Source organism: Nyctibius grandis, chromosome 2 (genome assembly GCF_013368605.1).
Source record: "Nyctibius grandis isolate bNycGra1 chromosome 2, bNycGra1.pri, whole genome shotgun sequence".
In the NCBI taxonomy this organism is placed as follows: Eukaryota; Metazoa; Chordata; class Aves; order Nyctibiiformes; family Nyctibiidae; genus Nyctibius; species Nyctibius grandis.
Window position 1 is genome coordinate 23,189,132 of NC_090659.1, and position 14,357 is coordinate 23,203,488.

Sequence of the window (14,357 nt, forward strand, 5' to 3'; positions counted from 1 at the left end):
CTAATTTCTGTGAGTCCTGCTCCCAAATGGACTAAAGATCCATTCCTAGGGAGTAAGTAAAGTAACGCCAGCACATTTCTTCTGATCCAAAAAATATTGAAGCAGAACAAAAGCCTCCCGGTGGCAGCTGAAGCGCATGCAGAGCGTCCCCGGGTGAGCTTGATTCAGAGCACTCGGGACTTGCGCTGTTCTGGCTTTCTGCCCCTTGGTAGCAAAAAAGCTGTGGGCAAGTGAACCCCATTTTTTTCCAAAGGTATGACCCCCACTTTCCTTTTCTGCCCAAGGTACAAGAAGACATTATTCAGAGTATGGTACTGACATGGCTATTATGCTTAGGGAAAACCAAGTACAGCAGAAGGCAATGGAAGCAGACGTCACGAATAAAGGCAGAAGATCCTTTTATTTCGCATAGACAAAATGCAAAGAGTGTCTCATTAAATTAATATTAAAAAAAAAAAGAAATCAATCCCCCCCACTGACATCACTCATCCTAATTAACAACAAAAAAGAACAATCAAGGATCCATTTTCTAATTTAAAAAAAAAAGTGCAAACATGACAAAAGACTTTTTGTTTTTCCAAATCAATGTTCCTCTTGAATTCACAAATAAGGTGATTTTTTTTTGTGATTTTTTTCCCTTTTAAATCTTGTCTGATGGAACTTCCAGTTAAAATGTTTTAGTTAAGTCTTCATGCACTTTGTAGAAAATCAGTAAAAACACAAACGCTTGTGAAGATCAGAAAACTGGACTCTTTTACCCAAAAACTCAGATGTCCAGTCAGATGAAGCTCACACTCAGACAGAAAAAAAGCAAGAGAGTCTTTGCACTGTCTGTTGTTCATATTATTATTTTTTTTTGTCAAATATTTTGGCAATCTTCTTCTTTAATTATAAATATTGGAATTCAATAAAAAAAAGGTAGCTTTCATTGGATTTTTTTTCAGTGTAAATATTTACAGCCACTGTCCAGCCATGCTCTTTTTGTTATACCAGGGTGTAAGATTTTGCGTAGGGATTGTTCCCTTTCAAGTGGCCCCGGGAGTCCAGCAGTGATTCTTGGGAGCTGCTCATTTTTGCTGCCTGTCCTAGCTCAGCTCCTTCTCGCTGAGGTAACGTTGCCACAGCACCAGGTTGCCATGACTGTACTTCTCTTGTGGAGGATGTCTCCATGGGTATCGGCTCCAGGACGGTGGGGCGCTTCAAGGTTCGGCTTTTCTGCGGCTCCAAGCAGGCTTGCCCCAAACCCAGGTCTCTGCTCGTGCCCTGCGCACCACGGTTCAATAAAAAGTCCATCCTAAGGTAGGGTGGCAAATGCATGAGATCACCTGGAGGGGGAAAAGTGAAAAACAAATCCTTAGTTATGGTCATGCGCTGTGTTACGCTCACCTGCTGGCTGGGGGAGTCAAGCTGATGGATCTGGCCACCAAAGCGGAGTATCTGTAATCAATCCAGCTGCAGCATTTGTAATTGATATGTTGTCTGTCAGCCATTTACCATGCTATGATTACAGAATCAAGGGTCAATGAACTCCTTTTCATCAGATCCATAAGAATTGACTATTAATATTTGTTTTCATAATAGAGTGACTATAATGAGAAGGGCAATGTGTTTTACGTGCACTCACAGAATGAAGTGCATGTAGGAGTGAATGAAAAGTCCAGGAAGTTTTTCTCAAAATCCTAAAAGAAAAGGTCTTGGTTTTCATTTGTCAGAACTTGGAAAATGTGGAGGCTCAGGAGATTTCCATTTCTTATTTTACATTTTAAATGAAAACCTTCACAATTACAATTAATGACCCCCAATCTAGAGGTGAATGACCAAATTATTTAAAATGTATGCGTGGGTGTTAAGGCTATAGATATAAAGAGATTTCTGAATAAAACAGAAAGGCATTCTTGTCCTAATATAACGTTTACCTGCCATCTATCATCTTTGTGTTTAAACCACTATTGATTTTCTACCGCTACAATCATCAATATGCTGCTGTTTCGTGGCAACAATATATATTGGGGCTGGCACCCAAGCTCTTGCGTCAACCTTCCTTTCTGTTCTGTATTGTGGAAGAAACTTCTTATTCGTTATTTCCCCTCATTCCTGGGAATTTCCATGTGAGCTTGGTGATGGCAGCCTGCTCAGTCCAGAGGATTTGCCTTTGCAAAGCTACTAACAGGTGCCTTGGACCTGCTGTCTGGAATTAGGCAGGGGTGAGTGTTACCTTCCACACATCTGTACGTGTATTAAACCTGCTACAGAAATCAGATTGGCTTATTTATATGTATATATATAAAAAAAGCACTGTTATAGGTGCATTCAAGAATAGTATTTCCCCTTCTTTACAGACCTCTGCGGGCATATAGCTTCCTTCTTATGGCTAATATAAAAAACACAGTCTAATCTACAGATGGGATGCATCCTGAATGTTTTAAGTAGAAGACTCTTGGCACTACTACACCTGTGTCTGCACGAGCTATTTACAGCAGTAGAAATTAAGGCTGACCTGTGCCAGTGGCATAAACAGTAGACCGGGAAAGCACTTCTTCATAATAAAACCATGTATAACAGTGTCGTTTTTCCTAACCAAGCTAAAAGCTGCCCAGTGATCTAAAATAAAACAGGTTCTTTGCTTTCTCATATAAGTCAAGGCACTGCAAATCTTACCTAAAAGACTAACAGCATCTGCTCTATCCGTAATTTCAGGTCACGGACAGAGAATTGCTGAGAAGTTACATTTGGGCAGAATCACTGTTTATTCCTATAGAAATCCCTTAGGCACTGTCTGACACCATATGTTTTATTCTAGCTACATCTCCAACAGGGATGCATGGTACATGGTATTTAACCCCCATAGAATAAGATGTGCGTATCTCAAGATGAGGCCGATATATGCACCACGGCAACACTTAAGTAAGGTTGGAGAGAGAGGGGGAGGTTTGTGGTTATAATCATACTGATTGCCACTTGAAAAATTAAATGTAGTAACATTAATTGGTTTTACTAATTTACCTTATTTTCCTACCGTACCTTTCGTGCAAAACACATTCTGCGTATGAGACCTATTTCAGCTGAGACAGCAATGTACCTGCCACTGGGGTAAAGCACATCAGGATACAGACACACGAACTGGCAGGCACAGGCAGGCGCTGGCTCACTCCACTTAACGACAGGCATCAAACTGAGCTGCCTGTGGGTACGTCCATGCTGCCCAACAGCTTGGCACCCAGACTCCGATCCCCTGGCCACCCACACTGCACCCCAGTTATTTTGCTTCTGGGTTCCCTTTTGGACCAAGTCCTTCCAAAACACAGTTGCAGGGGTAGTTTTCTTCAAACACCATTCCCCATGGGCTGCAGGGAGGAGACGTCCTGGATGGGAAACTCTTGTATCACTTGCTCCCTGTGTCTCTGTCTTTTGCAGGATCCTAAATAAGAAGCCCTATTGCTACCCACTCCTCTCCAGTGGGGGGAGAGAGAGCACCTCCAGAGTGTGGGAGCGGGTGGAGCTGCCTCCATGCACCCATCTCTGCTAATGAAGACCCACTAACGAAGGTGGTGAGGGCCTTTGTTTGGCTGCCTCGGGCATGGGTTATTGCTGTGCAGGGCCCCAGTGAAGGCAGGCAGAACAGCACACCTCTGAGATGGCAATAGTTTCAGTAGGCAGGAAAACTTTGTGACTAATTATAACACCGAAGTAGTATCATCCCTTTTGTCAGGAATGTTTAGAGACTAATGGGGTGAGAAAGCAGGGTTTCTCTCACACTCCCACTCCCCATGTGACATAGCGGTCTCTCAGCCCTGGCAGAAGAGGACCAGTTTCCTGTGCTGAACCTCCATGCCTATTTCCCCGCAACAACGGGCCTTTTCCCAAAGATGTCTGTCACCCTGACACCAGCCATGACGGGCTGCTGCCAAGTGGCATGACACCCACTGCTTTATTAAGACCAGCCAGGTCATTTCCCTTTTACTGCTTCATTTTCTGTTTTACGGTTGACTTTCTGGGAAGGAGCCGGCGTGGAGCAGAAACCGGAGCACGGCTCATTGGCAGTCCCCCGCCATTGCTTCGGAGAGATGCTTCTGTATCTTAACACATCGCTACTTCTTGAGAGCAACAGATATGCACGGACTATAAAAAAGATGAGTGTTGAACCTTACAGAGATGAAGGTTGGTTTTCAAGCTGCTGTCTAGATATTTCTCACACGTATAGAAGAGCTTCAGGCTATATAAAAAAGACCTTTTTTTCCTTCCTAAATCTACATAAGAAAGCACAGTCAATAATCTGTGTAAACAATACACAGTCATTTTACTGTCATTTTCTAAATGTCTAGGGGTGAAGTTTCAACAGGATTGCAATAATGAGAAACCAGAGAGTGTAACTTGTTCTCCAAAGCTGGATACATAACACACAATCTCTGACATGGCTTACAGAGAGCACTCATTATTTGATATGATGTACACATTTTCCTATCATAAAAAGTGCCAGTGGTCCTTCTTATCTGCAAGAAGCAACCTTCCCTGCAACTGCTTATAAAACAAAGAAGATTATTAAAATCACGGGAAAAGAAAAATTTGGGGAATGTAACTTTTTCGTCATTTCTAGGATTGAAACGGTCTGACAAGATGAAAAAAAGTCTTTGATTTATAAGAACTAACGTGTTTCTGACTTAAAAACACAGTCTCTGAAATATAACCACAGGGTTTCACTTTTGCCATTCCTACATCAATTCTGAAGGTATTTTTGAGAAGATTAAAAGCCCCTGCCATATCTATGGAGTTACTTGGAAAGACTTTGGTTCTCATCTTTCTGAACACAACAGTATAGGCAGTTTTTGCTTTCTTGCTATTCAGCTGAATGATAATTTTTTTCAGGCAAAGCATTATGAAGTTTCAGGATGGTTCATTGCCTTTGATGCTCTAATTACCTCTTTTCAGTGGTGTGTGTGTGCCTTATTAGTAATGAAAGCAAACCTTTCAAGTGCATGAGCACTGCAAATGAGCATGTTTAATAATTCATGCATTTTGGCTTAATTAGTACAAAAGACATTCTAAAACTACAGTTTTCTGATGCATTTTTAAAAAAGGAAAATTTGCTGTATTTAGAAACACTGAGTTTGTACACAAACGATAAACATCCAGTCAAACTGAATGTGTCAATTTAAGCCAGAGCTACCTCAATCTTTTTTTTCCTGAGTGGCCAGCCATCTAATGAATTATTTAGTATACTACATTTAAGAAAATGTTAGCTTCAATAAATATTTGTAAACAAATGCTAAAAATAACTTACTATGATATTTACCGTGAACAACACATTCTACAAAAAAAGGAGTATTTTCTGAATTAATGCAGCACTCGGCAAAAATTATTTACCCTTATTTCAGTACATCTAAGCTGATATAAAATGTTTTGCAAAAACAATAGATATTTTTATCCTTCTGAAGGTCACCTTCAGGTATGGGAAGGGTTAGGATGATTTTGACAGGTTACATGGAGGGAAAAGTATCACTGCTCAACTTTTCTGGGATTTTATTCAAAATAAATAATTTTTGAGAAGTCGTGGCAGTCTGGTGAAGTTCCCACTGACTGGAAAAGGGGAAACATAACCCCCATTTTCAAAAAGGGAAAAAAGGAAGACCCGGGAAAATACAGGCCAGTCAGTCTCACCTCTGTGCCTGGCAAGATCATGGAGCAGATCCTCCTGGAAACTATGCTAGGGCACATGGGAAATAAGGAGGTGACTTGTAACAGCCAACATGGCTTCACTAAGGGCAAATTGTGCCTAAACAAATTTGGTGGCCTTCTACGACAAGGTTACAGCACTGGTGGATAGGGAAGAGCGACTGATGTAATTTCCCTGGACTTGTGCAAAGCATTTGATACTGTCCCGCATGACATCCTTGTCTCTAAATTGGAGAGACATGGATTTGACGGATGGACCACTCCATGGATAAAGAATTGGCTGGATGGTCGCACTCAAAGAGTTGCAGTTAACAGCTCGATGTCCAAGTGGAGACTAGTGACGAGTGGCATTCTTCAGGGATCAATATTGGGACCAGCACTGTTTAACATCTTTGTCGGTGACATGGACTGTGGGATTGAGTGCACCCTCAGCAAGTCTGCCAACAACACCAAGCTGTGTGGTGCAGTCGACATGCTGGAGGAAGGAGATATGATCCAGAGGGACCTTGACAGGCTTGAGAAGTAGGTCTGTGCAAACTGTATAAATGTCAACAAGGCCAAGTGCAAGGTCCTGCACTTGAGTCGGGGCAATCCCAAACACAAATACAGGCTGGGCAGAGAACAGATTGAGAGCAGCCCTGAAGAGAAGGACTTGGGGTGATAGTTGATGAGAATCTCAACATGAGCCAGTGATGTGCACTTGCAGCCCAGAAAGCCAACAGTATGCTGGGCTGCATCAAAAGAAGCATGGCCAGCAGGTCAAGGGTGGTGATTCTCCCTCTCTACTCCGCTCTTGTGAGACCCCACTTGGAGTACTGCATCCAGCTCTGGGGCCCCCAACATAAGAAGGACATGGAGCTGTTGGAGCAAGTCCAGAGGAGGGCCATGAACATGATCAGAGTGCTGGAGCACCTCTCCTATGAAGACAGGCTGAGAGAGTTGGGCTTGTTCAGCCTGGAGAAGAGAAGGCTCTGGGGACACCTTATAGCAGCCTTCCAGTACCTGAAGGGGGCCTATAAGAAAGCTGGAGAGGGACTTTTTACAAGGGCATGTAGTGATAGGATGAGGGGTAACGGTTTTAAACTGAGAGAGGGTAGAATTAGATCAGATCTTAGGAAGAAATTCTTTACTGTGGCAGTGGTGAGACACTGGACCAGGTTGCCCAGAGAAGCTTTGGATGCCCCCTCCCTGGAAGCATTCAAGGCCAGGTTGGATGGGGCTTTGGGCAAGCTAGTCTAGTGGGAAGGTGTCCCTGCCCATGGCAGGGTGGTTGGAACTAGATGATCTTTACGGTCCTTTCCAAGCCAAACCATTCTATGATTCTATGATAGCTATCTTGTTTGCAGAACTAAACCAAGCTGAGATGCACTCCTTTCTCTTCAAAGATTTACCTCATACCTCTTTCAAATGCCAGAGAGCTTGCATGTATTTTTGCTTTCTTCTGCTCTAGAAAAATCTAAGGATTTGTGCTATATTCAATACACAGATCAGCACAGACTGCAAAAAATACGGTCTTACCAAGTTGTCACATGATAGCTATATGCATTTTCTTATGAATCGTAACTCCACTAGAACAAAAGCAATTTGTCTTCACAACGCTCCATCACAGATACCCTCAGTGATGATGACTGCCTGATAATTTTCAAGTCTTTGTTGCCATGTTAAGGAAATTCCATGCTATTTGAAAGATTATTTTAGAAAAGTTTATAAAGTAGGACTGGTGACTATGACAGGATATTTTATTTAACAAAGGTAAGAATAAGTCTGGGTGAACAGGGCATTCAAACAGCTTGCCAGAATAGGCAAGTGGGTAAAAAAAGCTCTTAAAGATCTCTCCGGCATGATCTCATGGGTTCAGACATCATGTCAGAACAGAATCCATACAGCTCTGTTAGCACAAATAAGGTGCCTTGCTGACATAGTTACGTTGATTTGGGACCTGAGTATACAACTCTTCATGACACTGTGCAGTGCTGGGATGTGTACAAGTGCTGGTGAAGATGGAGTGCCACTGCGCTGGGCATCTCTTGGCTTGTCCTGAGTTTGGGAGGGGAAGCACTGATGGGATATTGTGTTTCCTTTGAAAGGAAGCAAGGGAGACAGAGCTGCTGACAGATAGCTTTAAGTTCAGGTTTGTGCTGATTGAGAAGTTCAGTGGGGTTTTCCAGCTCACTAGCAGAGTAAATAAATCAGTGAAGTCTTTGCTGATATTCATAGGCTGTTTTTCAGGAAAAAGACTGCCTATAGGAAAACCTTATATTAGAAACGAGGAAAGGGTGGAGGGTTTGCAAGGCCAAGCTGAGAGGTTTGATGAAAAAAGAGCACAAGCGATGTTCAGAGGTCTTTGTCACTTCAAAAACTGACACACCAAAAGCCAGCAAGCAAAGCTTGCTTAGACTGAAGCAGCTTGATCTGAAGCCGGACTGATAGCAGCAATAACATTTCTTACAATTGCTGCTGTCAGTGTTTGAAACTGGCTGGTGGTCCCTCACTGTGCATCTCCTGTCCGTGTATCCTGCACTGAACCCACAGAACAGTCTGCACTGCACAGCAATCACTCCCACACTAACAAGCTAAGAGTCAGACCTACAAGGCTTGCAGCATGCTGCAACATCAGGTATAAATACATTTAATGAGCAATAAAGTCAACTCTCTGGTTACCTTGATCCTGCATCCTGCTCAGCCAACCAGGCAGGTAAAGAGGACCAGTCCTGCACCTCCTTGCTTGGCTGGTACAGGTCTCAGCCTGGTGGTGCCTCAGTGAAGAGCTCAGCACCGGCTCTGTCCTCCTGCCTCATTAGCTGAGGAAAGTGACTGACCGCAAAGGGAAGCAAGGGGATTCCTTCCAGAAGCAGTCATTCCTGCCCCAAAGTGGGGAGGTGAGCAGATGCTCCCAGCACCCAGATGAACTTTGTGGTGCCTCCCTTGACTCAGCACCCAGTCGAAGGGTCAGGTGGATACTTGTTGGAAACTTGGAGGATAATGAAATGAAAAAAACCAAAGCAGTAAGCAGGCTTTAACTTATGCCTGTGTTTGTTTGTTTGTTTGTTTGTTTTCTTTTTTTTCCTAGAATCTGTTCAATGTGGAACTGCCTTCCCAATGCTTTTTGTTTAATAGTTATTATTTTTTTGTGAATGTTGCGGTAAAATGCTAGAACTGAACAATAAAAAAGTTCTGAAGGATGCTTTGAATATCAGAGCTCCACTCTCTGGAGCCAGTATTGATCAGTAATGGAAATACAGGTGAAATTTTCCCATGCAAATTACTGACTGCTCGAATGAATGGGAACCTCAGCTCACTCTCAGTCAACAGGAGCACACTATTAGCAAATTCAGGAGCTCACAGACTCATTCTGAGCCCACTTTTTCAAAACAAAAACTGGATTTAATAATTCTGCAGCCTCTAAGGTGATCCAGAATTGAAGGCAAAAGGTCTTAATGTACAGTCTTAGTGAGCAGCCAAGTGGCAAAAGGGGAGAGGAAGGCGGGGAGGCGGCAGGGCACAGCTTTCTCATTAGCAAAGAAGCTTCTGTGAGAGCAGGCAGGAGCTCTTCCCTTCTTCAGAATAACTTCAACCTCTGCTCAGCTGCCCAAGAAAAACGATCAAAGTGCTCAGCGTTTGGGGAACACTTTTAAACTGACTGAATACATAAGTTTGAACAAGGCCAACAAGGTGTCTGGGTGCATTTCAGCTTCTAACCTGCCCTTCGTGGCTTTGTGACTCACGCTATTACATCTTTTGGGCTTCTCACAGTGTTTTGGCAGATGAATAAAATCACATCTTTATGCTGTTCGTGTTTGTGATAACATAGACAGGAAACAGCCAAAACACTTTAGAAAAATATGTCAAGTTTCCCATTTCTAGACAGAGAAATCAGAGTTCCCTATCACCCTACAAGGCTGTACTTCATAACCAGAGTTTCATTTTTCTTTCTCCATGAAAACTGCACCCTCATAGATAATTTGAAGATCTATAACAGCTAATTAAACATTGCATGTTGCAGTCTGCTAAAACAGACATTTTCATAAAAGCATTAAAAATACCAGCTATGTTTCACACAACAAAATAAAACCAACAGTTGCTGTTGACTACAATCACTGGAGTTATCTCTTAAGAACCACCAGGGTATCAGTAAAACTGTAGCTCAGGAGCCAAATTTGCTGCTGGTATAAATCAGAGTAGCTATATTGATTTCAGCAAGACTATAAATTGATTTATTATACTTACTGAAGATTAGGTTTAAGTGACTGAAAATGAGGATTCCAACTAATGTGGATCATTTTTTTTAAAGATGATTCATTTTATTATTTAGATTTAAGCCTTCTAATTCCAAGAAAAAGTCCTTAATCAATGTGTCTTAAAGCAAAAGCATGACTACCATAGTTTAACTGAGATCATACATCTGTAATACATCAACGTAACACACTCTGCATCTGTCTAACTGAATGCCAGGAGACTTGATTATCACATTGTTGCCTACTCCTGAAAGGAGTAATGAAAAAGGAATTGAAGTGCATTTTTAGTTTGCATTTCTCTAAGCAGAACTTTGGTCTTTCTTTTTCAGTGCTGCACTTTTAAAAGACCTGTCAGATGCTTTGTACCTTTCAGAAGTAACTTTAGGGGATAACTGATATATTTTTAAGGGCCTCTCTGATGCTGAGCTGGTGGTGTAAGGAAGGAAAAACTGATTAACTCCAGGGCCAGATAGATTTAGACTCTATGGAGATGCCATGTGGACGTTCAGCCTCACAGGGCCAGTACACCTGCAGAAGTGAGGTCTTCCTCTTTCGATTTAATGCAATGTCTAAGTTATAAAAACTTGCAAAAGGGACCTCACTAAGTAAATCAATATGCACTCCAAAACTAAAGTCGGAAAAGTTGTCAATAAATAATGAAATGTTGATAGAAAAGTAAAGTATGGGAGCTCTCCGTTGCCATCTTCACCTTGTCACGCAAGCTGCTGCATACATTTTTAAGGATGCTTTGAGACAGCCCTCTCCTGCCCGCTGGCTGAGCCAGGAAAGCTGTGCCAAAGCCCTCGCTCAGGTGCCTCTGGTTAGCAATGCTGAAGTTTTAAGACTCGTTTGCTCATCCTGGGTGCAGTGAACAGAAACTGTTCAATTATACATCACTTCAGTTGAGGGTTAAATCGATGGTGACTCCATGGAAACTGGCATCTTTCATGGGTTTATTCCTGGGATATCTTGGGAGCCCAGATTCCGCACAGAGGCTGGAGAGGTGAGGAGTTCGAACTGTACTTATGGTTCACTGAAATCAATGGGAGCCTCTCTGTTGACCTCAACAAGCTCTACACCATGCCCATGAACTCATGGCTAAACCTGAACATGCTGAGGCGATGGGTAAGCATAATGCTCTACTAATAGTTATGGGGAGGTCAGGCTACAACAAGGAAACCAATATCAGCGCTGCCCTGCTGCTCTGCTGAAGATATATTCATGGATGAATTACTGTAACTCAGTCTCCACATGTCCATCAGTTTGAATCATCTGAGTGATGCTGACAAGTTGCATCACTGCATTTTTGTTAATTAATCCATTGGGATCAGAAGTTCAGCTCTCACATTTAAATTAAGGATGCTGGCACGAAAAGGTGAACAATACTGAAATACATCCATATGTACATACAGCTGTGCTTTAAAGGCCAGCGTATAAAGAAGCTCTTACATGGATGGCAAAGACTATCACTACAGTCAGATTAAGAATATACTGTTAAAACAAAAGTTTATATCTCTAGTGATACCAGTTTCTACTTTACTTTCAAAAAATAGCACAAGCGTGGCCTTTCTTGCAGGTAAGATTTAGTTTACATTTTCAGATGCCTATAGATCTCAAATTACATTAAGGTCCTGTGGCATGGGGGAAGTTAGCAGAACCTGCTGTGTGTGAAGTCAGTCAAAGCAGTAACAGCTGTAAATGACCGCAAGGACCTTAAAGCAAGGCTAGATCAGTTCTTGTCTGTGTGGAAACAGCTGCATCTGGTTACCCTGGGCTGACTGAAAGCCCACCTTAAAATCACACACACTGTGTCTCAATGCTATCAAGGTGAAATGCTTTGATATTTCAAAATTAAAATGGCATAAGCAGGCCAAATCTTGTTTTTGTAGAAGTGAGGTTTAAAATATGGAGTCTTAACAGAACTGCTCTAAAAATCTATTATTTTAATTGAAGTGGACACAGCATCTTTGGTTTGATTTAGAACATTTTCTCGTAGTTTTAGAAATTTAACATTGTAGCTATGACTGTAAGAACATGAAAGTAGCTGAAAATTTACTGACAAATGTAATCCTTGCTTTAGGCATAAAACTCCTCACTAAACAGACTTGAAACCAATGTCTCCAAACCTACAGAATACATGTGTAGTCTATTTTAATAGCTGCAGCTGATGAAAAAAAAGACCATGAAGAAAATCATCAGCTTTAGAAAAACGAAATTAAATTCAAATTTTTAACAAGAAAGATTTTGTTGGCAATAAAAAGATAGGAAATGGGCATTCTTGAAAGGGGTTTTCCCTTAACATGCAACTTTTAATCTAGAAGAAAGCAAAAAAACTCCAATACTATTGCAAGCCAACACAGTATGTGATACTGTATTTTTCTAAAGTCAGTGTTACTTTTCAAATCAAAATAACAAATAAATTAGCAACAGAAAAAGATAATTGTGTTGCTACAAACTCCTAGTAGAGTCCTTGAGGAACTGGTACCTGTTGTTTCTCTCCTTTAACAACAAAAAAATCAAATAAATCTTCCTAACACCAGTAGGTGATTCATAGATGACAGTTGTAAAAATAATTTAAATCACTTTTCTCATCAATGAATTGAATTTAGCTTTTCAGGCATCTTGTACAGTACCTAAAATGGAATTTTCACATTATAATTGCACAGAAACTTTGTATTTGTAACCAACCAGCTGCCCTATTTAAACTCATGATTCACACCGATATAGTCTTCCTTTCTGATCTCATAACATTTTACCTTCTGATCTGAATTTGTTTTTATTGTACATTTTTATTGTACTGGCAGGGTTAAAAAACTTGCAGTGTGAACCTTCCTCTCTGTACATCCAACAGAAAAATAATGCAACGCAATGATTTCAAGTATGTAGTGATGTCAACTTAAATGCGGAATTAAATTATTTTCATCCCTGCAGAACATTCAGCTTTTCACAGCAGAAGGAGAAAAAGCTCCTGATACTCTGCAGAAATAAAACTTGAGACAGGATAAAGACAATTTACTCTCATCATTGATGTGCCATTTCTATGATAAGAAGCAAATGGCACAGTCTGTTGCTTTGTGACGTGTTCCTAGTTTTCCAACAGAGCAACAGAAAATAAAAAGAATGTGTTCCAGGCACAGGAGGATTTAATATGGAAACATTAGAGATGCTCATCTAGGGGAGTAATTTCAGAATATCTCACATACGTGTAAGTAAGTATACATACAAGTAAATTAACATACATGTTACTACAGTTAAAAACGTAGGCAAGAAGTTATTTTTCCCACTTAGAACTGTTCTGCCTATCTTGCTGTTTTCCCATCTGCCTATTTTGATTTGTCTCCTTATGTAGTTTTCTCAGAACTGGTCCTTGGTCGCCAGTTGTGGAGTCAGGATGATGATTTCTTCATTCTACATACACACTATATATGTTTTCTGTATATACATATGTATTTACATGTATGTATTATGTTGTATTTGAAACCAGACAGTGCAAGTGTGGAACTAAAAAAGAAAACAATCCATACGTTATCCTTTTCTCACTTTGCTGCAGGATTTCTGATCAAAACAGGTCAAACATAGATTCCCCCATATCTTCAAGGAATTAAGTTTTGGATCTGGAAAATGTTGAACTGTACAATTCTATTTTCAGTCAATGCAGAATAATATAACAGGCATGAGAAAAGGAGGCAAAAGGTGAGCTGGAGGCCCTGGGTCAAGAGTCCCAGCCATTACTGAATCCCCAGTGGCCAAATTTGTATCGGATTCAGTTACTGCTGCAGCTCATAGAGCGCTGTCAGCAACTTTTCAATAGAAAGCAAGTCTCTAGATAGACTCCATCAGTATGTCACACTTGTCTGCATCGGGTATAAGAGGGAAATAACTCCTTCACCCTTGATCAGTGGAAAAGAGTTCACGTCTTTTTAGCTCAGGTTACAGGGCTGACATTGTAAATAAACTGTTTTCTGTTGCTGCGTCCTTCGTATTTTCCTTATTGTGCTAAGCAGCTTATTTTTCACTGTAGTGACTGAATACTAGAAAGAAGTTTTGTTTCTTGACTTGGGTATTTAAAACAACACTTTGCACTGCAGGTGATGTCCAGCCTCTATTTTAAGGGACATTTGTAAACAATTATTTAATAAAGTACTCACATTCTGTAGCTTAAGGCTTGTCTACAAGCTAAGACTTTGCTGTTCAGGTCTGCAGAATTAGTCAAAGCAGCAAGACATTTGTAAACTGGGTCAAGAATGCTAATTAAGGCATCCTAAATACTGGAAGAACTTGATCATTCAGCAAAGCTGGAGAGGGTAGATCAGTGTTCATGTCTTTTCTAGTAAATATGCAGTAGGCTTAGAGCTAGACTCAGGCTGCTTGACTTAGGTGCTCAACTGTAAAAACTCAGACCAAAGAAGTGTCCGTACTTGCTTACTGAGAGCTTGAGTGAGAGCAGGCATG

The 14,357-nt window shown here is 41.1% G+C and overlaps 1 protein-coding gene across 1 annotated transcript in view; it reads right to left on the minus strand.

Moving 5' to 3' along the window:
• Positions 1-984: 984 nt before the first annotated feature.
• Positions 985-14,357, minus strand: part of DSCAM (DS cell adhesion molecule) — a 429,591-nt gene continuing 416,218 nt past the window's right edge. The window contains exon 33 of the mRNA XM_068424255.1: positions 985-1,325. Within this exon, the coding sequence (XP_068280356.1) occupies positions 985-1,325 (341 nt within the window). The remainder of the gene's footprint in view (positions 1,326-14,357) is intronic.